The 23,737-nt window shown below is 52.0% G+C and overlaps 6 protein-coding genes across 6 annotated transcripts; 2 read left to right on the top strand and 4 right to left on the bottom strand.

The window, feature by feature from the left end:
- Nucleotides 1-1,855: 1,855 nt before the first annotated feature.
- On the bottom strand, nt 1,856-3,586 carry BDV17DRAFT_249979 (uncharacterized protein). Its single transcript, XM_073756283.1, has 3 exons — nt 3,311-3,586; nt 3,136-3,261; nt 1,856-3,084 (listed from the first exon to the last, which is right to left on the bottom strand). The coding sequence occupies exons 1-3, from the start codon at nt 3,374-3,376 to the stop codon at nt 2,323-2,325; spliced, it is 954 nt and encodes a 317-aa protein (XP_073621534.1). The 5' UTR covers nt 3,377-3,586; the 3' UTR covers nt 1,856-2,322.
- Nucleotides 3,587-4,514: 928 nt separating this feature from the next.
- BDV17DRAFT_278790 (uncharacterized protein) lies at nt 4,515-8,377 on the top strand (the record flags this gene model as incomplete). The annotated part of the gene is made up of 6 exons (XM_073759595.1): nt 4,515-4,889; nt 4,955-5,059; nt 5,121-5,768; nt 5,822-5,954; nt 6,019-6,174; nt 7,191-8,377. The coding sequence occupies 6 exons, from the start codon at nt 4,515-4,517 to the stop codon at nt 8,375-8,377; spliced, it is 2,604 nt and encodes an 867-aa protein (XP_073621533.1).
- A 79-nt stretch (nt 8,378-8,456) lies between these two features.
- On the bottom strand, nt 8,457-10,203 carry BDV17DRAFT_249973 (glutamine amidotransferase subunit DUG3). The gene is made up of 4 exons (XM_073756282.1): nt 9,913-10,203; nt 9,768-9,863; nt 8,978-9,707; nt 8,457-8,900 (listed from the first exon to the last, which is right to left on the bottom strand). Exons 1-4 carry the CDS (start codon nt 9,925-9,927, stop codon nt 8,569-8,571), a joined length of 1,173 nt encoding a protein of 390 aa, XP_073621532.1. The 5' UTR covers nt 9,928-10,203; the 3' UTR covers nt 8,457-8,568.
- Nucleotides 10,204-10,354: 151 nt separating this feature from the next.
- BDV17DRAFT_249971 (dynamin-related GTPase MGM1) lies at nt 10,355-13,584 on the top strand. Its single transcript, XM_073756281.1, has 3 exons — nt 10,355-10,783; nt 10,866-12,881; nt 12,944-13,584. Exons 1-3 carry the CDS (start codon nt 10,483-10,485, stop codon nt 13,381-13,383), a joined length of 2,757 nt encoding a protein of 918 aa, XP_073621531.1. The 5' UTR covers nt 10,355-10,482; the 3' UTR covers nt 13,384-13,584.
- A 231-nt stretch (nt 13,585-13,815) lies between these two features.
- BDV17DRAFT_249969 (mitochondrial 54S ribosomal protein uL15m) lies at nt 13,816-15,242 on the bottom strand. Its single transcript, XM_073756280.1, has 2 exons — nt 14,831-15,242; nt 13,816-14,747 (listed from the first exon to the last, which is right to left on the bottom strand). Exons 1-2 carry the CDS (start codon nt 15,145-15,147, stop codon nt 13,964-13,966), a joined length of 1,101 nt encoding a protein of 366 aa, XP_073621530.1. The 5' UTR covers nt 15,148-15,242; the 3' UTR covers nt 13,816-13,963.
- A 560-nt stretch (nt 15,243-15,802) lies between these two features.
- Nucleotides 15,803-18,360, bottom strand: BDV17DRAFT_12813 (putative mucin). Its single transcript, XM_073754106.1, has 3 exons — nt 17,426-18,360; nt 17,101-17,374; nt 15,803-17,048 (listed from the first exon to the last, which is right to left on the bottom strand). Exons 1-3 carry the CDS (start codon nt 17,888-17,890, stop codon nt 15,922-15,924), a joined length of 1,866 nt encoding a protein of 621 aa, XP_073621529.1. The 5' UTR covers nt 17,891-18,360; the 3' UTR covers nt 15,803-15,921.
- Between the last annotated feature and the right edge of the window lie 5,377 nt (nt 18,361-23,737).

The following is a 23,737-nucleotide window of genomic DNA, read 5'->3' as shown; positions in this document are numbered from 1 at the left end:
CGTTATTCTATGGCAGAAGATGTAGTATGATAATTGAAGTGTAGTAGGTAAGAATAAGTAAAATGATAGTAAGAAGAGACACAGATATCTTCGAAACGAAAAGACAGACTCGAGAGCAAAGAGACAGTCAGGTCAAAAAGTTCTTGACTTTGGACCGTCTATGTGCGATGCCGAGGAAGGTGATGGCCCAGTTGTAGGAGCTCCAGGGGTGTTGCTCTAATGAGTAGGGAGTATGGTGGACGAAACTCCCTGCCTCTGCACTGCTAGGTGCTCTGGCTCTTGATTGTTTATATCTCCGTTAAAGACGCTTAAATGCGTAGACCATTATTGGAGCTCCAATGATACCAAACGGCATCCATAATCCTAGGTTCATATCGAAAATCATGCAGACGATGAACGATGCGGCAAGCCACAGTAACGCCAGCAACAGTGTTGCGAATGCATATCTAAATATGTTACGTCCCCAACTGCTGATTTCCAGTTTGAAGAGGAAGTACCCTGCCAATAAAAGGGTGGGTATTGCGCCGAGGGTGATAGTGTTGAAGACGATTGTAAGTCCGAGGACATCGAACAGTTTGTAGCCAAGATCTTTCGCCCGAGTTGATACACTTAGCATTGATGTGGCCAGGGATGGCGGAAGGTAACCAACGGCGAGAAGACTCGTAATCAAGTGACTGACTGAGTCCAAGAAACTCCGTTTACGATCAGGGATCTCGTTTCGGTCCCGGAAGAGGGTAGTGATGAGTTCAGCCGAGTTAGCCATTCCCTTGATCATGTTCCGAGTCTGGACGACAAGCTTGGTGTTCTTTTGGGATTGCGCAGACAGCCTGAATTCTTCCAGTTTCGTTTCAAAGCCCATGATAAACATCTTCTTAGTGAACTCAATCCGCCTCCAGCAGAGGGTGTCCTTCACATCCGCTTCGAGCACGGATAAATCAAAGGCTCCGTGATCTGAGTTCGTCAACCCCCCATTAGGCTGTTCTGAAGCTGCCCCAGTGAGTCTACACAGAACGCGAGTGCCGAGTGGGTCATAAGCAACATAACTTGGTGTTGTCGCAGACTCTGGCTTGCGGAAATTGGTTTGGCCAGCTGGGAGCTTGTGGTCTGGGAGCTTGTATGACTTATCCGACCTGGGGGAATAGGTCTATCTGGATTGTGTCATTTCGGTTAGGGAGGTTGAGGCTGGCGGGATCTAGGGTTGTGGCGTCTTCTTTGAGAAGTGCGTATGAGGGCCCGAGCTGGGCCAGCGTGTCAGCTAGCCGTCTCAGCTCGCAGCGGATGTGCCCTTCAATCTCTTCGCTAATCTCAAGTCTCCAGGACTTGCAACTTGAAGCTCCCTTTGCCCTGGTTCAACTGGGGACTACAACCGAAAATTGCCATATCAGAGTTGTGCCAGTCATACTCTAACCAACAATCGTCATTGGGGCCGAGTGGAAGAGGTCACGGTGAAGGGATTCAGAGTGCGCCTTGAATACAGAGTCTGCATGCACCGTCAACAAATATAGTACTTGCTCCAGTGGAATCTGAGGCTGTAGGAAACGTGGTCCGCAACTCTCGCTGAATGCAGACTTGGATCATGCGGGAGAAAACCTGCCATAAGACGAACAGGCTTCGATGGCAAGGGTGGAAGAAGAGACGCCATTGTTTGGTGAAGTTGCAAATTGATAGAGTGTGCTTCGAGGTTAAGTGTCGCAGATCTTGTTGATTTATAGAGTTGAGTCGGACCTCGACGGGACGGGTCGCGACGATATCTGGACTGATTGCCTGGTCGAGACCTCAAGGAAACACTGCAACTCGATAGGTGAATCCAAGATATATCTCGTTGTTCTACGTAGCTCTGTTCCAAAAAAAACGCCTTTGTCTCTGCTATATGCTTCCATGTATGATTCCATCTCCACCCCTCAACGGCTTTGTCTCCGGCAGATCGTATGGATTCCAGATCGATTTGTCGCCGCGACCCACAACTCCTGGCAGAACAGCAGTAAATGACAGTAGTAATAAGACCGATCACTGTCAGGTAGTAGCTCGCTCTCTGGTCCTAGGGTTACTTATACCGGTGCCGGAATATGCAGGCAGGCGGAAGGCTCCAGACTAGCTGAAGTTACCGTAAATGTATTATATTCTATCATGAAACAGATTAAGAGACGCCGAATATGTCCTTAATGTGACTAACCTACAAAAGCCTCCGGGTTGGTGAGTTTTAGGCTGTGCTCCCTTGAGATTTACCCCCCACCCAAACGCCCGAGCACAATGTTGTGGCATCGCCTGTTCAGACAAGCTACTCTTGCATGCGAATAGAATCCATATCCGGAGTTTCTTACTTCATTGGAACCAGCTATCGTCAAGCTCGTTGAGCTGCATCAATCCATCGCCCCCAAGCAGATCCGCATCTCCATTCTCGGCTCGCCCGGTATTCTCATTCTCCATGAACAAATCATCAAAGCTGGACTCCCCTGGCCCCATGATATCCTCTGTGCTACCTCCAAATGGTTCATTTTGATCACCGGGCTGATCGGAGAATATCTGCAGCTCAAGGTCGAAAGCGTCGCCTCCTGCCGGCAGCGCACTAGTGCCATGGCTCGATTCGGCAGTTGACATTTGAGTATTTCCAGGCTCGGGACCTGAGCCAGCGCTTGGTTCGCCAAAGTTTGCATTGAAGAAGTTATCATTCCCCGCGTTGCCGTCATTTCCGAAATCGAAGTTAAGGTCAAATTCATTTGGCCCTTGATTATTCAATAGTGAGTCGAAATTGATTTCTTCAGGATTCCCGCTATTCTGAGCATCCTGCGCAGGGGCAGCGCTGCCCGCGTGCAGATCATCTACTTTCGCAGTGGTTTGAACAGCTCCCTGCTGAGCCTGAGCCTGATCCGGAACCGTTTTCTGTTCTTCTTTGGCTGCGTTGTCGATCGGTTTCAATTCACTTTCGACAGGAATGGCGACAGCCGTTTGCTCGGGAGCAGGTCCAGCCTGCGGGATCGCCTGCGGTTCCCCCATGACAACATCCTCCGCGGGCCGTTTGCGCAATGCAGCCTTCCGGGCCTTGACACTCTCATGTTCTTTTTCCAAAAAAGCTTTTGCAACAAACTAGTTTCGGTTAGCTTTCGTCAGAGTCCGGACTCAAGGCGGATTGCATACAATCTGCTCGGAAAGGTTATCCAATGCAGAGTTGAACTGCTCTTGCGCGACAGGAAGGCTTCGCTTGAGCTGAGCTCGAGCCTGCAAGGACCCTTCTGAGCGGAAAAAGCGGCCGGTCTCGATCAGCTACTTAGGGTTAGCCTGGAACGAAAGCAGGGCTCCGGGGACTTCTCACAGTCTGATTCAGCATGGCCGTTAGGACTTCGAGCGAATCCGGATTCGCAAGGGTTGTTAAAGTCATGGCGCGTTCATTGGCCTGTTCGTCCTAAAGAGATATGAATGCCTTGTGATCCCTGAATGGATTCAAGGTTGCGGCAACACTTCGGCGAAACGGTGGGCTTCGTCCACAGCCAACGGATTGAAGGTATCTGAAAAGTGAGACAAATAAGACGTGCAGCAGACCAAGCTGGCTAGTTGTTTATTTATAGATGATGCTATAGTTCGATTGGCGATTTGGTTCTCAGGATGTTGTCAGAGAAGATGAAGCAGCAGCTAAGCGCCTGTCCAGAATCCATCCTACGACGCTAACCCAGATGGGACTAGGGTTCCCCACCGAGGCGGCTCTTGGACCACTAGCACGGAGGAGTCCCAAGTAGTCAGCAGCCAAAAGAACGACGCAGAAGGCAGAGAACGAGAGATCAAAGGGTTGATGCACGTCTACTTTTGGTCGCAGAGGGGGGGTTATAGTAGTGGATGTAGGCCAGGTACCTGAGATGGTTCCCAAAGACGTCCATCGTACTTTGACGTTTTGTAGAGGGAACTGAACCATTCCAGCTGCTCTACCCCTGTCGCTGTCGTCTCCCCTCTGGCTCCCTTTCCATCAGTTTCCAAGCCCAAGTTTGCTTATTCTCAATTTTAAATGCTCTACGGGAGACGGAGAGCCTTCTGTCCATCGGTCGCGTCTCCATAAGGGCGCTCCAGACTCAACCAGTGGTTCCCGGGCGGTCCTGGCAGGCTGGAGGAGCCAGGATTCCACTTAGCGCCTTTCATCCATCACAAAGCTTTCCACCATCCCCTCGACTTGTCACCGTCTTTTTTCCTGCTCGACATCTGTTTGCTGCTTGATTGTATGATCTAGCGTTTTTTCCTTTCGTCACTTCTCGCCTCTTTTTCTTGTCTTTTTCGAGTCGACGTTTTCTGCTCGTTTGCCTTTCAGTCCCCCCCTCTCTCCTTGGGTGCCTCCATCCCCGCGTCGCTTTTTTCCGCCTTCGACCACCACCAATTCCAATATCAGCGTCACACCCTGCATCGTTCCGTCACAGGCGATTGCCATCATACCCTTTTCCATCTCTTAGACGAACGCTGCTATCGCCTCCTCGCCCGTGCGTTTACTCTGACCTCTAGCCAGCTCCCGTCTATCGCAAATCCCTACCACAACAATGGCGGATAACGTGTCTGCTTCGACGCCTTCATCCCATCAGCCGCAAGCCTCGAGTGCTGGCCCAAATCAACAGTACGATGCATCCCAAGGAAACGGGCAGCCCAATCCCTCGCACATGCCCCCGCCCCCTCGTCCGCCCGTGATTATTCCTCAAAACACCAACCCCATCCCGACCGCGATTACGTCGCCGATGTCTGGAAACATGGTGTCCCCGACCAGCGCTGGCGGATATGTGCGTCGTGCAGCCCCTGAACCAAACAAGAGGGCTCTGTACGTTGGCGGCCTCGACCCGCGGGTGACGGAAGATATATTGAAACAAATCTTTGAGACAACCGGACATGTCATCAGTGTCAAGATCATCCCCGACAAGAACGTAGGTTCTCAAATTTCAGCGTTGCGATAAGCCCCGCATTGAAACCTTACTCATTATTGCCGCAGCAGTTCAACAACAAAGGAGCCAACTACGGTTTTGTTGAATTCGACGATCCTGGTGCCGCCGAGAGAGCCATGCAGACACTCAACGGCCGTCGAATCCATCAGTCGGTATGCGAAACGATGCCTTTGTTGCCTCCTTGTCGTGGACCGCTTCTAATATTTGTTCTAGGAGATTCGGGTGAATTGGGCGTACCAGTCGAACACTACCAACAAAGAGGACACCTCGAACCACTTCCATATTTTCGTCGGCGATTTGAGCAACGAAGTCAACGATGAGGTCCTTCTACAAGCTTTCTCTGCCTTTGGGTCGGTTTCCGAGGCGCGCGTAATGTGGGACATGAAGACGGGTCGCTCTCGTGGCTATGGCTTTGTTGCTTTCCGTGACCGCGGAGACGCAGATAAGGCCTTGAGCTCGATGGATGGAGAATGGCTCGGCTCGCGCGCCATCCGCTGCAACTGGGCTAACCAAAAGGGCCAGCCTTCTATCTCTCAGCAACAGGCGATGGCGGCAATGGGAATGACGCCAACCACGCCCTTCGGCCATCATCACTTCCCTACTCATGGTATCCAAAGCTACGACATGGTTGTCCAGCAAACCCCTCAGTGGCAGACCACATGCTACGTCGGCAACCTCACCCCTTACACCACGCAGAACGACATTGTGCCCCTCTTCCAGAACTTCGGCTACGTCATCGAGACCCGTATGCAAGCCGATAGAGGCTTTGCCTTTATCAAAATGGACACCCACGAGAATGCGGCCTCCGCGATCTGCCAGCTGAACGGCTACAATGTCAATGGGCGTCCTTTGAAGTGCAGCGTACGTCACTCAATCTCATTCCACATTCCTTTTCGATCACTAACTGTCAAAAGTGGGGCAAGGATCGTCCTCCTACCGGCCAGTTTGATAACTTCTCTGGTCAGCAGGGCAACTCACCGTTCAACTCCAGCCCAGGTCCGTATTTCCCTCAGTATGGTGGCCCTGGGGGCCCCATGACTCCTCAAGGTGATTACCGTTCCTTCTTCCTTCCCTTGTCCCTGTTTCACTTCATGGCTAACAATCTGTTAAGGCCCGGCACAGGCTGGAAGGGGTTGGGATCAGGCGCAAATGGCTCAGCAGGGCTTCGGCCAGGTTCCAGGAAATACCGGATTCGGTCGCGGACAAGCCACGCCCAGCGCTGGATGGAACCAGCAGAATAACGCCAATTTTGGAAATGGCTTTGGCGGTTACCAAGCATAGCTTTGTCGCCTAACTGCCGACCTTGGCTTGACGGCATCCTGCCTTTCCGATATAAGTAGGTAGCGACGCCTTTCTTTTTCTTCTCCACTCATCTTCTCATCTCCATTCTACTTTAACCACTGCCACATCTTGAGTCGACCATTTCTCTGTCTGTGCTTGTGCTTTTTGATGATTGCCAACTGGATCCCGAGCGCCATATCCCATTCTCGAATTGTCTTGTTTTCTGAAATATGAAATTTGTGTGTTCTCGTGCACCAATACCCCAAGTCCACTTTGTTGAGCCAAGGTTTTCTCTGCTCTTTCTTTGAACGATACTGCACTACTTCGATCAGAGCTAAGCTTCTTGGGCTTCGGATTCAAGCGTCCTGCGGAATAAACTAAAAGTACTTCATTCTGTTCCACACCATGGTCGAGCCCGTTTTGGACTTTGTATCTGATTAAAATTGTCTTTGTGAATTTGTATCGTATTCTTTCGTATGTACCAGTGGTCTTGGAAAGACCTGCCATTTTTCTGTGATCACTTCGGGACTCCCTGTGTGATAGCGCTCCTTTCTTTGCCTGAGATCTACCGTCTTAACTAGCGACTCAAGTTTCCTTTTGCTGCATCTCTTACATTATGATTTAACGACTAGATCTTCTTTGTTCCGTTTGGGTTCGAAGTATACCCGAGCAGTCCTGATTATCTCTCTCTTGGTCTTGCGAGACATTTCACCTACACATTGACCATGGCTTGAGCAAAGAACGCCCTGAACTGAATGAAAGATACTTTTCACCGATTAGTAGCAAGGAGTTGGCGATCCGTTGTCCCTGGTTTCTAGAGTTGGGGAAGTTGCGGGGAGAGAACCGAGAGTGACCGCCCGACGGGAGTCCAGGCCACTCTCTCCTATTGCCCCTGGCATGGCCCACCAAGCACTGCCCGCCCATGCGACACGCACTGAATTGGCCAATATCAATGTGAATGGACTCACAGATACCTTCTTAAGGCCACCCGGTCAATGGAAGATGCAACCACTGGGAAGGCTGCGGTTCCAGCACCGTCCCTTCACAATGACGACCAACTCCCAGGCCGCACGCGGTCCGACAGCGCGAGCAGCGGACACAAGCGCAGTTCCTCAGGATCGTTGCTCTCGCGTCTATCATTTCTACGCATGATGCAGGCTAGCCAGAACCCCTCTGATCGAGACCGAGGACGCGCTCAATCCAATCTTGAGGCAGACGACGACCATGAAGACCTTGGGTCCGGACTACGCGGGGCGAGACCGGCCATGTCGACGGCCTTACAACAAAGGAAGACACGCAGGAGGAGAGGCTCGCTGAGGAAAACGGCATTACTGGGTACACGATTTGATTATCGAGATAAGAAGAGTGGCAGGCCAATTGTGGATGTCGCCGACCAACAGCAGATTCAATCGCAAGCTCAGCAGCAACAAATCATGCCGCCGCCCATACCTACGCGTACTCGATTGCGATCTTTTGGGGACTCGGTATCGCCGAGTGATGGGTTCATATCTAGCCAGACACCAGGTCGAGGGGAAAACAGTAGCTCCTCCACTTGGACCTTGATGGACGCACCGCAACGTGGCCGGAAAGTTTCCACGTCGTCGCCGCAACGTCTTCAGCCTATTCGGTCTCAGGAGAATGTCGTGGCCGAAGACGTGACTACCGATGACGAAGACGTCGTTTCTTTCCCTCCGAGAAAAGCAACCGGCACTAGTGCCTTCCACAGTTTTTCCAATACCTCGAGCAACAGCGGCGCCGCAGGCCTACGTCTTCCGACTCCCGCATTGAGCTCGGACTCTTATTACTCGTTACAAACGGACCAGAAGTACAGGACTACCCGTGCAAAATCACCTCTCGCAACGCACGTGGTCGATCTCACCGGCAGCCAAGACACAGTGGGCTGGGACTATTCGGAGACGGAGTGGTGGGGATGGATAATACTGATAGTAACCTGGCTGGTGTTTACTGTGGGTATGGGGAGCTGCTTTGGTGTTTGGAGCTGGGCTTGGGATGTCGGTGAGACTCCTTACGCGCCACCCGAGCTCGAGGATGATCCTACCCTTCCGATTGTGGGTTATTATCCCGCGCTTATCATTTTGACGGCCGTCATGTCGTGGGTGTGGGTTGTTGTTGCGTGGGTGGGCATGAAGTATTTCAAGCATGCCAACATAACGGGGGATGACACGTGACCTATAGAGCATACATTTTTATAGTCCTAATCACTGCAAGACTGCATCCATGCTAACCAACCAAAGTAGCACCAATACAATAAAAATCAACGCTGCATCCCAACTCCAACGCCCATGACTCCACCGCAAGGCCCAACGCTCTTGAACCGTCCGCAGCACCAGTAATCAAGTAACAATGTCCATCCACACTCTCAGTGCGACAAAGCACACTGATTCGCTGCCTCCAGCTGACTCTTCGGCATCCCTTCATTAGCCCCTGCCCGGGCCTCATCAAAACCAGGCCCACTAACCTGGATATCAGGCGTGGTAGTCGCAGCCGTAGTCGCAATCCTATTGGCATCCACACCCTGCAGCTGAACCGTCGTTCCTGGCGCCGTACTGACTAGACCCTTTGACACGGCATAGCATGACGACCGGTCATGGTTGAGATCCTCGCTGTAGAACTCGTCTAGGATCGGGTGTAGCAGGACGGTCTGCTTGTGGATTGTCACGATTGAGTTTGCGGGGACGGAGACCCAGTTATCTGCAATCGAACCATTAGTACAGTCGACACAAATCCAAATGTGAAGGAGGGTGGGAAAATAAAATAGGGAAACTCACGCCTCTCAAACGTAATCGGCTCACTAGCAACAAGCACAATATCCGCGCCTTTATCATGCCTCTCCATCTTAAAGTGCCCCTTCACCTTCCCCTCCTTCCACTTCGTCCCAGACGAGAAATACAAACTCGCAGGCTCGTCCGTCTTGGAACTGATGTACCGTGTACAAACAACCGTATGCCCATCCGTAACCGCAAAGTTCAGCAGACTCCTCGTTTCCCCAACCCCCTGCTGACTCGCCGCCACATCACGGATAAACTCATTAATCTTCGCGATCGTCTTCACCATCACCCGTCTCAGCAAGGCCTGCCCAAATCCCTCAGGACCAGGATCACAGCTCGGATCAACGCCCTCCTTCTCAAGGAGATCCAAAAACAACCCAAAAGCCCACTCGCTATCCGTGCCCCCCTTCACGCCTAGATACCACTTATCACTTAGACTCTCGCCTAGCCGGCGCTTTATGAACTGCCACGCGCCGATCCCGCCGTTGTGCATCCACATTAGCGTGTTGTGCTGGAATGGGTGGCAGTTTGTATCGGAGAGCGTGCCCTCCGTCGTTGCGCGGACGTGCGCGAAAATTAGGTTCGAGCATGTCTTGGATGCGAGACGCTCGAGGTTCTCGCAGTTCCAGGCGGGGATTGTCGATGTGAATATGCAGGGCTCAGGACCGAGTTTGGGGTCCGTGTAGAAGCCTACGCCGAAGCCGTCACCGTTTACGGGGCGGCGGTTGTCCTGTTTTTTGCTTAGAATAGCGTTTGAGCAAGTGGTGAAGGTTGGAACATGGATCCTTACAAGTCTCAGTCGAGAGTCATAGGACTGTGTAAGGATGGAGTGGCTGGGCTCTGTGACTAGCTTGCTGAGACGGATCTCGTGGCTGCCCTTGTATACCTGGATGAGGTTAGATATTGGTCTGGGGTTTATGGTTGGGGTGACTCACTAAAAAACGACACATCGTCTGTTGACTCTGTCCAGATTATGGATATATAGCTCTTCCAAGTATGAGAAATCTCTCAATGCAAAAGGACAAGTGTCCCAGCAGATATAGAATCCCAGTACTTTGATTCCAATCCAATTCGCGGTGAAGACAACGATCAGCTCCGACACTGCAAACGAGCAACCCGAGCCAAACACAACAACGCCGGTCGAGAAGCGCTTCTATTGCAGTCCCGGCTTAACAATCAAGCAAAATCTTTAGAATCAAAGAAAAAAGAACCCCTGTTTTTTTTTTGTCCAACAACAATAATCACGTCAGTTCATGACCCCACGTGACTCATTGCCAAATATTCCGGACGTCGAAGCGGCCACTCGCGCAATCACGGGACCTCCGCCTCGATTATCGAATATCGACCGATCAATAATGACGTTCCTATCTCTGCTACCGCATCATCCATCTTTCCAACCAGATAATAACCACGATATCTACCTTGTTCAATAACTGCGGCATCAAGCCCGGAGATGACCGCCTCTTCTCCTCCCCACATGATTTGTGTATGACATCGTCGCAACCATGAGCGGGAGGATTCTCTCCCACCGACTGATTCCGCTCCTGCGGACAAACAACCTCGCCCGACATGTCCACAACGCCGCCGCACAAACAGGCGGGCTCTTACGAGCCGAGAGTGGTGCAGCGCTGCGCGGTCGTGCGTGGCCCGTCGGCGCAAACTCCATTCACAACAATGTCCCCGCTGTGCGGGCGATTTCCTTCACCCGCATTCTGCCGAAGCTTGCGGTGAAATTGCTTCGGGTGCCGGCTATGTTTGGCGGGGCGATGGTGGCCGGGTTGGCTTATTTTCAGTATCAGGCTACGCGTATGTGGATTCCCGAGAGGAGATTGCAGTGTGAGATAGTGGTTGATGAGCTATGCTAATGGTTTGATTTTGATTTGTACAGAGGCCGGGAACTATGCGATTGATGTGTTTAAGCGCGCAGGGGAGACAGCGGGGGATGCTGCGTCGGGGTTGTTTCAGGGATTGCAGAGTGTTGCGGAGCAGACGCAGCGGGGGTGGCAGAGGTCTACGGAGGATATCGAGGCTCCTGAGTGGTTGCAGAAGATACTCCGGATGAATGAGGAATCGCAGGGAGATGGGTCGTCTGGTGGTGGGGGTGGGCAGTCGCCGAAGGAAAGCAGGACGGTTATTGCTGCCACGGGTGCTGCTGTTGGATCCGCTTTTGGGCATGAGCAGGAGAACGAGGAGAAGGCAAGTCGAAAGGACGCGGAGAACGACCAGATGATGCTTCTCACTAGGAAGATGATTGAAATTCGGAATATTCTTCAGACGGTCGGACAGTCTGGCTCTTTGACCTTGCCGTCTATCGTGGTCATTGGATCGCAGTCTTCCGGCAAGAGCTCTGTCCTCGAGGCTATTGTCGGACATGAATTCTTACCGAAAGGCTCGAATATGGTCACCCGGCGTCCCATCGAGCTCACCCTGGTCAACACACCCAATGCACAGGCGGAATATGGAGAGTTCCCTGCCCTCGGGCTCGGCAAAATCACCGAATTTTCCCAGATACAACGAACGTTGACAGATTTGAACCTGGCTGTTCCAGAAAAGGACTGTGTTTCCGACGACCCCATCCAGCTCCAGATCTACTCGCCGAACGTCCCCGATCTGTCTCTCATTGATCTCCCCGGATACATCCAGGTTTCCGGACACGATCAGCCACCAGAGTTGAAGCAGAAGATTGCCGATCTCTGCGACAAGTACATCCAAACACCGAACGTCATCCTAGCTATCTCCGCAGCTGATGTTGATTTGGCCAACTCCACTGCGTTGCGGGCGAGTCGCCGAGTCGACCCCCGGGGCGAAAGGACAATCGGTGTGATCACAAAGATGGACCTCGTTGATCCAGAACGAGGCCTCAGTATCCTTTCCGACAAAAAGTACCCCCTACGTCTCGGATACGTCGGCGTTGTCTCTCGAATTCCTCAGACTACTGCTTTATTCTCCCGAGGCAGTGGGAACATTACAAGTGCGATTCTTAGGAACGAGCACGCCTACTTTTCAGCACATCCGGCCGAGTTTGGCGCTGAGACTGGCGTCTCCGTGGGCGTCTCAACTTTACAGAAGAAGCTAATGCACGTTCTTGAACAAACAATGGCATCAAGCCTAGCGGGTACTAGGGATGCCATTAGCCAAGAGCTAGAGGAAGCGACATACGAGTTCAAGGTTCAGTACAACGATCGACCTCTGAGTGCCGAATCATATCTTGCTGAAAGCCTTGATGGCTTCAAGCATTCCTTCAAAGCGTTTGCCGAGAGTTTCGGTCGGCCTCAGGTCCGGGAAATGCTGAAGGCCGAACTGGACCAGCGCGTCATGGACATTCTCGCCCAACGGTACTGGAATCGGCCAATTGACGACCTATCACCGCCGATGGCTGAGTTGGATCCCCTAAGCGACCTCCCCAAGGCCGACCCAGAATCGCTATTCTGGCACCGCAAACTCGATGCCTCGACATCATCCCTCACAAAGCTCGGAATTGGCCGACTAGCTACGACTGTTGTGGCAAACGCTATCCAAGGCCATGTCGAGCGACTACTAAGTAACTCTACCTTTGCCGCCCACCCCTACGCTCAAGAACAGATCGGCGATGCGTGTACAAGTATCCTCAACGACCGGTTCTTCAGCACCAGTGACCAAGTCGAGAACTGCATCAAGCCCTACAAGTTTGAGATCGAAGTTGAAGATCCGGAATGGGTCAAGGGGCGGGAAAATGTCAGCAAGACTCTAAAGGAGGAACTGAGAGCTTGCGAAGCAGCGCTTAAGGGTGTCGAAGACAGCGTCGGCAAGCGGAAGCTCAAAGACGTCATGTCATTCATCGATAGAGTCAGGAAAGGAGAAGTCGTTCTCGAGGGCGACGGCGTCGGTGGTGCAGGAGGATTCAGCTCAGCCCTCCTTGCTCGAGGTTCGTCCATTTTCACCTCCACCCTGACAATCATCAAGTTTATAACTAACCATCCATAACAGGCCGAGAAGGCGCCTTCCTCCGCGACCGCGCTGACATCATAAAAATGCGCCTGATGGCAATCCGGTCCAAACAATGCTCCACGCAGAAGAACAAATACCACTGCCCAGAAGTCTTCCTCGACGTCGTCGCCGACAAACTCACCTCCACCGCCGTGCTCTTCCTCAACGTCGAGCTCCTCTCCGAATTCTACTACAACTTCCCGCGCGAGCTGGATATGCGGTTGGGCCGGCACCTCTCGGATGCAGAGGTTGAGCGGTTCGCGCGCGAGGACCCCCGCATCCGTAGGCATTTGGATGTGATCAAGAAGAAGGAATTACTTGAGCTTGCGCTGCAGAAGATCGAGAGCATCCGGCAGCTTGATGGACGGGGGAAGATGAGGGGCGAACGGGAGAGGGATCGGTTGGGGAAGGAGACGAAGAGGGGATGGAGTATGTTCTAGATCGGTCACTCGACTTCGTTGCGAACTCTGTTCTGTCACTGTGAATGCCCTTGGATCCATCCATCCATCTACGCTGCCTCTTCTTGGCACTGGGGTCCCAATTCCTATGCTCCCCTCTTTGTATCTATATCATACTGTAAACAAGAAGATCGTATCCTGTCCATAGTATAATAAATCGAGGCGCTGTCGCAGCGTTCTTTGCTTCTTTAACCTTCTTGCTTCTTTTCTTTTCATTTTAGGTTACTTTAGCTTAGGGACTCAACTACTTCACGAAATAGATAATGACATTAGTTTGGATGGCAGCACAGCTGAGGTGTTGCCCGGCTGATCTCTTACAGCGTAGTCGTGCACTGCTTAGATGGCACCCGACAGAATTGAGGTCTACCCTACCTACTCTTGTTATGGATAATTAATCAAGCAGAAGGAATACAATACAATAGATGAAGTAGATATCGAACCTAATATACATAGACATAGTTACAGGCAGCCGCATTCAACAATCCCCTTTCCTCCCACTATGTTTATATAATGCCGCCTAATACCAAAACAGACCCATTCATATCTCCATCTCCATCTCCATCTACCAAAGCCTATTCTCAGGCAGAGCCTTCTCCTTCTTAGGGCCCGCGCTCGTCTTCCTCAGAGCCGGGCTCCGGAAGAACAAACTGGGTCCCTCGAGCGGCTTCAGCAAGTGAGCCAAGTACCCCCTGTGGGCATGGTCACGGTAGTACTCGATATCGCGACGCTTCGTGGGGTCCGGAAGACGATACTTGTACCCCTTAGCAGCCATGAACTTGGCCTCTTCAACCATTGGATTAGGAGCAGCGGCGGAAGAATCAGAGGTCGTACTAGATACCGTAGCGATATCGAGACCCGCAGCGGCGTGCAGGGCCGCGTTGCCGCTTTCCACGGCCCACGAGGCAGATACGAAGGGGTGGGTTTCGCGTTTCATGATCCGGGCGATGGAGGACTTTGTGTAGAAGCGGGTTGTGACGGAGCCGCCGGCGGCTTCGACGGCTGCTATTGCGGAGGCCGAGGCGCGCGATACGACGATGTGGATTGGTTGTTTGAGGATGAAGGGGGCTTGGCCTTGTTTCTTTCCGGCTTGTTGGTCTTGCTGGGATAGTTCGAGGTGTGGCTCTTCTGATGCGGGTGCGGGTGCGGATGATGTTGTTGATGTGGATGTTAGTGAAGATGGTGTGATCACGCCCCGGGAGAGCAGCTTCACGCCTTCCTTAGGCTTGTGGATACACTTTGACTGGGCGAGCTCGCGGACGGTGATGGGTTTCGTGGGATCGATGCGGCCCTGGTCGATCCATTCTTGGATTCTGTCGAGGTTGATGGGAGCGAGGTCCGCAGCGAAGCTATATTAATCAAGCAAAAAACCAGTTAGTCTCTTGTCTTCTTTTGACACCTTTTTCAACTGCAAAGGGTATTTGTAGCGTACATATTAACAAACCCCCTCTCCCCATGCACAACAATCTCAGGCGTCTGCCCACCATTGAATCCCGCAGGGACCTTGCCGTGCTGCCCCTGACCCTTATGACCTCTACCAGAAGTCTTTCCCTTCCCCGAGGCAGGACCGCGACCGCGTCGAATGCGCTTGTTGTAGGCGCCCGGGTTATCGGAGAGCGAGGCTAAGATGTGTGCATTGCGGGTCGTTTGAGGCTGCAGCGACAGCGCCAATTGCGACGATTGGGCGAGGTTCGGTCGTGGGAGGACGGCCCGCAGGTGTAGAGGCAGGATTTGGAGCCTGGGTGGCATTGTTGATGTTGTGTTTTGCTGTCCGGCTGGGGATAGCGATGGGTTGAGGCCGGAGGACGGAGGTGACAGGATCTTTTTGGGTTGCTGCCTCAGGCTTTAATTGCGGAGGATTAATCGGGCCGGGTGAGTGGTTTGGTGAGGATTGGTTAGTTGTAGACGGTCTCGCAGTCTACAAGATGATCTTGGAGAGTATTTAGGTGCTATATACAGTAGTTGCTATTAGCATGTGCTAGGTGAAATTACTTTCTATATCCTGGTAGATGTCGTGTCTCAATACCATCTATACTCCGTACTCCGTGGTCTTTTTGAGCACATCAGTCCACCGCCCAAGACCACGGCAGAATCAGAGCGGAAGGCGATCAGTATCTACTCAGCTACAAGCAGGGAGAAGAGATGCAACAGAATCGAGAATGCTCTCAAGAAGTCTCAGTTTTTCGGTGATACGGCCAATTGGCCCTGAGCTATTTGACATATCATGCAATTCAAATTTCTTGCTTGTGAGCAGTGAGGGAGTAAACGCCACGGTGATGCTGTAGCCGGAACAAGGTAGAAAGATAAAGCAGATCACCTCCATATCCCCAAGAAAATGCATGCAGTGCTTCTTGCATAGGATACCATCTATTATGCCGAAACGCCATATAAATGCGAGGTCGTAACGAAGAAAAATGTAACTGTACAGTGTGTAAAGTCTTGCTGGAATACAAATGGGAACGAGATGTCGATGGTAGGTGGGTGCAGTGTCGTGAATCGTTTGTCGGCGTAAAAGGTAGTGACTCAACCTGCATAGTGAGGTGTAGAGTGAAAACTGGGGGGAATATAGGGCCCCTGTGGCCATGCGTCGTGATGAAGGTAGGGGAGTAAGCCAGTTCTGCGTTCCGCGGTCGACTTTCCGAGCGGCTGGTAGTGCATATGATCAAACGGAATGGCGCGCTGTTGCTCGAGAGAAGCCGACGGTGGAGGAATCAGCAGGGTGTTGACGCTTCGAACAGGGCGGTATGGAGAGTTCCTGTTGGCCAAGAAGTAGGATGGAGAAAGGTGGGTGGTAGGAGTGTGGACTGCGTAAGCGGATACAGCTGGAGAAATCGTGGCCGATGACACAGGATACGGGCTGTGATGTCTGGAAGGGTCAGGCAACGAAAATGCCGGAGTCATTCCACCATTTGGAAGTCCTTGCGGCGCGCTCGACGGGGGAGCCTGCGGTGCCCAAGAACTAGGATTGTAGACGCGAGGCATGGTAGGGCGGCCGGGTGCGGCAGGAAGCTGAGGGATGGATGTCGGAACGCTCGGCATAAAGGTGCTGGGTGGCAACCGTGGAGCCGGGGCAGGTACACTCTGTTGGTTCTGTTGAGGCGGTGCTGAACTTGGTGCTAGCATAGGAGGCAAAGGTGGCGCGGTCATCTGAGTTGCAGCTGGTAGAGTTGAAGATGGAAGAGGTATAGCATTAGGCAAAGCGATCTTCTTCGACGGATGTTGCTCTTCAAGAGGCTCCTCGTAACGCCGCTTCCGAGAGCTGACCTGGGGCATTTCGCTCGCGGCTTGAGGAACTGCACCGTATGAAGGTCCATTAACCGGAGCCCAGGTTTGCGGGTGTAGGACCTCAGTCGCGGGTGAAGGTAATCTCGTGGTTGAAGTCGGTGACAGCTGAGCCCGCGCCGGTCCGAAATTGGGCGATAGACGATGGATGGGAGGTGTTGGGATATTGTCCGACGCCAGGGGTGCTTTGTTGAAGAAATCCGCAAATAGCCCCAACTTGACATGCCACTGCGTCCATTCCTTTTCCGATGCGTAGAGGTTGTATCGAAGGTTGCTCAGAAATTCCACCTCCATGACATGAATTTCTTGGACCGATATCCTAGACACATCGGCCCAAGTCTTATTCGTGTAAGTATTGTCATCAAGGACTGTACCAGATTAGCACAACGCACGAAAGACGAAATGGAGGAAACAGCTCACATTTGTTGCCCAGCATGAGCGCAACTGTCATCAGCCTATACTCGCTTCCCTTTTTTCCACGCACCGTAGGGTTGGACATTTTCAATCGGTAGATGAAGAGAAGAGCTAGCAGAATGACATTCTGGCTCACTTGCGTTGTCGATAGGATGCTCGACAACCACTTCTGGAATCCAATTGAGGGGATTGCTTCAGGAGAAAGCGAAGCGCCCTGACTGCAGCGGTCCTCAATATCCTTCAGCTTCGGCGTGATCTCAAACCAGAACAAGCAGGTCATCTGCAGCAAAGTCAGTGTTGAGATCAATTCGTTGTGTTCCAGCATTCCTACCTGAGCTGCGAAATCCGGCAGGTTTCCTTTGCCATTGTTGATGGATGAAGGTATTTTTAGGTACGACGGTCTGGAACTATCCTCGGCCTTCGCCTGGTTGTCCGTTTCCAACGTCGGTGCTTGTTTGCTCGGCGGCTGGCTCTGAGGTTGAGGCTGCTGGGTCATGCGAGAGAGGAAGTCGGCGTTCATCCGCGGATAGGAGGGCAACTTGTTGTAGACTGGAACTGCGTATCCTTCAGGTTTCGCTCCATACGGATGGATGTTGCTGTAGGCGACGCCATTCATGTCGCCTGGCGGTGTTGGAAGACCGTCTCGGAATGGAGCAGTCCAGGGCAGATCAGGCAGGTCCGACGGATGTTGAAGCTGTTGCTTTGCGGTACCGGCAGTCCGGGAGTCGTGGGGAAGCGTCGGGGTATATGAAGGGGCAGAGAGATACAAATGCGTTGAAGGAACCGGGAGAGACATATGGCAGGGTATGGAGGTCCGCGAGAACCTGAGACGAGGGAGAAGAGAGGAAGGAGAGAGTCGGCCGCTGCTCGAAAGTCATGGAACTCCCATTGAGGACGGGTGTTGTGGTTGAGGTGAAAGTGTTATTGATTGACCACTAGTAGTATACCCAAGTAGCAACAAGGCGGATCCAGCAGTGAATGTTGTTGTGAACTATGTCCTGCCAAAGGAATGAAGGCACGTTGAAGGGGTGAAGACAGTCGGCCAGTCCAGGGCTGAGACGGTGGAAGGCATAGCAGTTGGAAAGACCTAGGCCACCATGTCATACATATAGAACAAGCAGGTAGTGACTAGTTAGGAGTATAGGGAAGGCGAGTTTGGGATGGAGTTGTGATCCAGAATTGCAAGCAACAAGACCGGATGAAAAGGGCAAGTGAGAGGAAATATTAAAAATTAATTAAATAATAGCACGGCAAATAGGAAGCAGGCTTTAAAAAAGAAACGGTTTAGTATAGAAGACAAGATCCATAGAACCCAAATTTAAAACTGAATAAAATTTCGAAATAATAATAATAATTAAAAAAGGAAACGGAAATTAACCAAAAGGTGAAAGGAACGAAAAGTGTATGTATGATTGCGATAAGATGGATGATGAAGTCAAGGACTCAAGACATGCTCGTCGGTCCAGCAAATAATGGCGCCCAAACCAGAGGGAAAAGCTCCGCCCGCAGCAGGCCAGGGTGAGGGTGACGGTCGAACGAGGTTAGATCCATCCGGAGCAGTCTGAGTCTGTGTCCACTGTCCAGTCGCGACGGACTGAGTTTGAGCCGGACGCAGGTCCAAACCTAGGGCTGATCCTCCTTTTGTCTAGCAGGCAGGTGAAATTGGGAAATACCGGTTGATGTCACAGCGGCGGCCGCCGGGGGGATGGATGGGGGGAAGAGGAAGGGAACAAGTGGATGCATGGGACGGAGCTGTGGAAGGTGGACGGTGACTGCCTCCCAGGCGTTTGGACCAGTAGGAGGCCACGAAACAGAGCGAACCAAAGAACGGGGGGGGGGGGCGCTGTTGGTGAGTCAGAGAGGGATGGAAGGGACGGGAGACGAAGAAAGACTGCGAAAAAAGGTCTCGGACAGAATGATTACGCTGCTGTAACTGCTGGTGTTCACACTTCAGTCGTAGACGAGAGATGAATGAGAATAGTCCGAACCAACTGACTCCGTCAGCCCCATGCTGGGCCCAATAGCAGGCCGGACTGAAGGCTGAGCGTCACATTGCAACGACCCTCGTGTGGTGCATCTGAAATTCCTTCCTTTCTGGTGGGAAGGGGCGACACCCATGATGGATATCCAGGGGGGCCGGGGCATTGCTCAGCACCAGCACGGAAGACGCTGGCTGATCACAAAGTCCGCGGGCGCCAAAGGAATGCCTGGCATCCATGAATCCATGATCCTACACTCCATCCTCCATGCTTCCTTCGTCCGCGTAAACAACCATCGTACTATCGTATCATACGAATCTTAGTCTCCGCTGGCTGACCCTGAGCCTTTGTCTCTCTTCACAGCCCGGTTAAGTGGAATATTACGAAAGAGTCAGGCAGACGCGAGGCAGGCCGCCCTCTGAGTGGTGCAGTCATAGGTGGAACATGGTGGTGTCGAGCCTGAGAACTTCCAGTACCGTCACGGCGCTACCAATAATACCACTTACGCGAGGACCCAGCTCGGCCAGAGACTGAGAGGCTGGGCGGCGGCAGCAATCAAATAATATCCATGGGCAACGGCACAAAATTCGGCGGTTGGACAGTGAGGGGAGAAACAACGCCGGTGGAGCGACAAGTCTGATGAGGAGAAGTACCTATCCACTGCAGCAGAGCGTGTCTTGTACAATAATTAATGTTCTGTATGCACGCAATTAATGTGTCTGGCTCGGGTGGTGCACAAATCAGAGACGGCCGAGGCGTATCAGCTTTGCCAGAATTCCCATCTTCGCATGCGTAAGCAAACTACGCAGCCAACAGGCCAATCGCCGCTTTCAGCACAGCCTGATCTCTGGGGGAGCCACAAATAAGCGCTCTGGGATTCGGGCAACGAGCACAAATATTAGCGTTCGTATTATCAAGATAATCAAGGTTTCCTTGAACCGAAGGCTGAGGCGATGGCTTCCTTGTCAATATCCACCCAACCAAAGATACCCCCAAATCTGCAATCTGCAGTCCTCTTGTCCGGCCGCAGTGTTCCGTGTATCAACCACAGAATGATTCTTAGTTCTTACCATCTTAGGTCATCCTTCCTGGCCATCCGAAGCAGGACCCAACTCCAACTAGTTGTAACTGGTCCAGTCCGGCTTATTATCGAAGAGCTAACCAAAAATGCAAACTCACTGGGATAACCGCCACCGGACTGACGATCCATGAAGTGCAGGTGCTGGTTCCGGTATCAACGCCGACAGCGCATCAACTGCCAGGCCAGTGCTCGTATCTGCTGCGTATTCAGATACAGAACGGTGTATCACTGTAACCGCTTTTGGTCTAGCACAGAGCAGACCTCACTTCCCTCCACTACTATAGTTCACCTTCCTTGTTCAGGTATACTAACTTTGATGCTGCAGCCTCATGTTCTTGGGACCGATTGAGCCCAGAGTCTTCGTTCTCCATCGTGTTTCTGAAAGCGAAGAAAAAGTATGCCTGCGAAGGGGCACTGTGACCCGAACAATAGCCCCAACAGGACTCGTACAGCGGTACAAGTATCGTCATGCTGATGAGTCGACAAAGTTATGCCACTTGTTGTACTCTGATGCTGATGGGCATCATATGCTTCAATCATCAATAGTATGATGAGACTGCTGTTCCAAGGAAAGGGAAGAGGCGCAATGACCAGCCCAGTCACAATTGTGTCCAAGCATCCTGGATGAGCCCGGCTGCGTCACGTTTCTGCAGCGACAAAAGAGTCAATCTTGAATTAAACCGTGATAGGATAGCACAATGATACAGGGCCTGGAAAGATGCGCAGTACTTTGTATCCAGTCTTTGAGACTTTACGGAGAGATGAGGACCCGCAGCAAGTCCAGCCAAAAGTTCGTCGCCTTGGGCGCAACAGCACATCCTAGGCAGGTGCGAGCCAGGGAGGTTGCTCCATCGGGCGACGCCTCAGCTGAGAACGACCGGATTTCAGGATCCAGGAGTCGTCGAAGTATCCAACCCTGATAGTGCAGACGATGGCTTTTGCATGGTTCAATGAAAAGCAACAATAACGGAGACGATCTATGCACTCGAGACGACACCTCGAATGCGACCTCTCATTCGCCTGGTTGCCCAACAGCGGCTGGCGACACCCCGCCCTCATCATCAAAGACGGTTAAAGCACGTAGGGCGGACTGAATGCTGAAGAGTATGACTGAAGGTGAACACAATCCTGGCCTTGTGTTGATTCGGTTTCTTTTCTCTGTACGTACCGAGCTTCTTCCCTGCAGTATCCAGCTATACGCCTTTGTATCAATGCAGCTCGCTTTCTGGAAGACTCTACCAGAAACCTCAAGGATCCTGACTCTGAGCAATCTTGATCCCTGGAGGTTTCTGCTTTGTATCTACATCGACATCATCCTGGTCCTTATTATTCTGTGCTAGTATCCACCACATTTAGCAGCTCTTTGTGAACCCGCTACAGTTTCTTTTTCGAGTCTAGCTCCCCAAAATTGTTCCAGTTCCAGTTCCAGGTCTTCCAGATCAATCCCTGCTCATCATGTGATTATGCTCGGCGCCGCAAACAACGGGACGAGCGAAGGTCTGACACTAACAGCAGGCTAGTCTTGGTAAGCTGATACACCGAGAATCTCTGGCAGTCCGAGCCATGCTTCCTTTTTGCCTTGTTCGCTCAGTCTCACACAACAGGATGAGCATCACCGGACAAAGTCTCCAACAAGCATTCCGTGTCTCCGTTGCAAATTCTTTTCTTGCATCCGAGGGCGTCGTACTCATCGACGGACAAGTCTGAGGGCGCATCTTCAGCCTGCGATCCCACAAATCAACAACCGCGTTATCCTTCATGGTTTAGAAGATCCATAGCCTGACGGTTGGTGCCAGTCTGCATCGGTCTATCGGCTCAAAAGTTGTTGTTCGTCACCAGCCCACTTTGTAACGAGAAACAGTCTGGATTCTCGATAATTGTTACATGGCTTGCCGCTCGTTCCAGATTCCAGAACACAAGAAGCGACTCTCCGAAGCTGTGGAGCGCGAGTGCCACCGATTGCCAATTGGCCGAAGGGCGTACTGTAAGATTCATTTGTCGCCAAATCCAATCTACGAGTTGCGTATCACTATCACCAGCAACGATCATCGTCATCATCATCAGACTTCACCATTTTACCTGGAACCTTGGCTAGGGCCGTTCACCACCCGTCTCAGTCGCCTCAAGGGTGCCGCGGATGCACTCGGATGGAGACTCACAACGCCCTCCATGACAGGATGATCTGAATGTGACCGAGACTCAGCGCCTGAGACAAGACGCAATATCGGTGATATTGGGCATGGCTTGCGGAGTATTGTTTCCAGCTCTTGCATGGTCGCAGTAGCCCGGCCAGCAAACGACAAACGCTAAACCGTCCAACGCCTTGTCCTCCATTCTTGCTTTTTCGGCCCCCTAACCTTCGACTAATTAATCTTGATGATATGGAGATCTTCCAGCGCACCGAGTCAGCCTCAACTTTGCAGCAATCTCCGTGTTCAGTTGCAGTAGTAACTTCAGTAGGAGATGACCAGTTTCACTCGCACTGCCCGCTATATTCCTTTTCCCCTCGCAGTTTGAGATGTAATCATATTACGGAACAGTCCCGCAGGCAATCCTTCTCGCCGATACTTCTCCAGGTCTCCTAGCGGGACGGCTGATTGGTAAACCATTCGTACTATACCGGGCTACGGAGTGAACTTCCATCAGATTTGATAACCCCAGTGGCTCGGGAGCATTGGACGATTATTGCTTTTGGCAGTCCGCTAGCCCAGCAACTAATCAGAAACACTGCTGCTGAATTCGCTAACCCAAATTGCGAGTCGCCAGTCGCCACAGCATGCGCTGGTCGCCGACGCCGAGGCTCCATCACCATCCCTCCAAATTGGTCACCGCCACGACGACACCGCAAAATGGCTGACTCAGCGTGCACAGAGCTCGTAACCTGTGACGCGCCCCATCGAGCCGGCGACGCGTTCACAACTCAATTTAAAGCGCTCCTCCACGTCCAGGCGTCCACCATCCACCATCCACCTGTCGGGCCAGTCGTCACTTCCATATCACTGTGGATAGACGCTATTCCGTCTTTTCTCTCCGTTGCTTCAAGGTTTCTTGGATGCCTGTCTTCCTGGTCTTCCAGCCTCGCAGATCTTAACTTTTTCGCACTCCTCCCGTGTCCTCGTTGAATCGTTGGTCTTGTTTGACTCCGCTTGTGACCTCTCCCGAACAGGGGTTATATGCTCCATGTCGGAGCGTGGATGCAGTCTTCTGATCGTCTCATTCTCGCGACACACCCGCCCGTCCGCCCATTCGGCAGTTGAACCTTGAACGGTTAATGATATTCTACCGTGGAAGCCTGGAAGGGATGGTATACCTTTCGAGCCGCTTGCATGTAAGCCGATCGACATCTTCGATTAAATCAGCTCTTAACGGAGTACCCGACTACGTATCGTTTGGACTGTTGTACAAGTTCCTGGATTCTGCAAACTGCGCAACCTTGTGATTCACGACTGCCCCTCCATGATCTCGAATATGATACCAAGCTTAGCGCTCCAACATTGCCGCCATCATGTTTCTACATGATGCAGCTCCCTCGCTCCGCCTTGCGAAACACTGTACTATTGACCAAACGTTGATTACTATCAAA

The sequence above is a fragment of the Aspergillus undulatus genome (assembly GCF_047715775.1).
Source record: "Aspergillus undulatus strain CBS 261.88 unplaced genomic scaffold BDV17scaffold_1, whole genome shotgun sequence".
NCBI classification, from domain to species: domain Eukaryota; kingdom Fungi; phylum Ascomycota; class Eurotiomycetes; order Eurotiales; family Aspergillaceae; genus Aspergillus; species Aspergillus undulatus.
The sequence above is the reverse complement of the archived record's forward strand: the minus strand, read 5'-3'. Positions and strand labels throughout refer to the sequence as shown.

Coding starts and splice junctions, on each gene's coding strand:
- BDV17DRAFT_249973 (XM_073756282.1), bottom strand. Junction 9,708..9,767: donor ATGACTCTCGACTGAGACTT/GTAAGGATCCAT, acceptor AGCAAAAAACAG/GACAACCGCCGCCCCGTAAA. Junction 8,901..8,977: donor GCCGATTACGTTTGAGAGGC/GTGAGTTTCCCT, acceptor GTTCGATTGCAG/ATAACTGGGTCTCCGTCCCC.
- BDV17DRAFT_249979 (XM_073756283.1), bottom strand. CDS start 3,376: ATGACTTTAACAACCCTTGCGAATCCGGATTCGCTCGAAGTCCTAACG. Junction 3,262..3,310: donor CGGCCATGCTGAATCAGACT/GTGAGAAGTCCC, acceptor AACCCTAAGTAG/CTGATCGAGACCGGCCGCTT. Junction 3,085..3,135: donor ATAACCTTTCCGAGCAGATT/GTATGCAATCCG, acceptor AACCGAAACTAG/TTTGTTGCAAAAGCTTTTTT.
- BDV17DRAFT_12813 (XM_073754106.1), bottom strand. CDS start 17,890: ATGTCTCTCCCGGTTCCTTCAACGCATTTGTATCTCTCTGCCCCTTCA. Junction 17,375..17,425: donor TGCCGGATTTCGCAGCTCAG/GTAGGAATGCTG, acceptor ACTTTGCTGCAG/ATGACCTGCTTGTTCTGGTT. Junction 17,049..17,100: donor GCTCATGCTGGGCAACAAAT/GTGAGCTGTTTC, acceptor AATCTGGTACAG/TCCTTGATGACAATACTTAC.
- BDV17DRAFT_249971 (XM_073756281.1), top strand. CDS start 10,483: ATGAGCGGGAGGATTCTCTCCCACCGACTGATTCCGCTCCTGCGGACA. Junction 10,784..10,865: donor TTTTCAGTATCAGGCTACGC/GTATGTGGATTC, acceptor TGATTTGTACAG/AGGCCGGGAACTATGCGATT. Junction 12,882..12,943: donor CTCAGCCCTCCTTGCTCGAG/GTTCGTCCATTT, acceptor CATCCATAACAG/GCCGAGAAGGCGCCTTCCTC.
- BDV17DRAFT_249969 (XM_073756280.1), bottom strand. CDS start 15,147: ATGCCACCCAGGCTCCAAATCCTGCCTCTACACCTGCGGGCCGTCCTC. Junction 14,748..14,830: donor GAGAGGGGGTTTGTTAATAT/GTACGCTACAAA, acceptor TGATTAATATAG/CTTCGCTGCGGACCTCGCTC.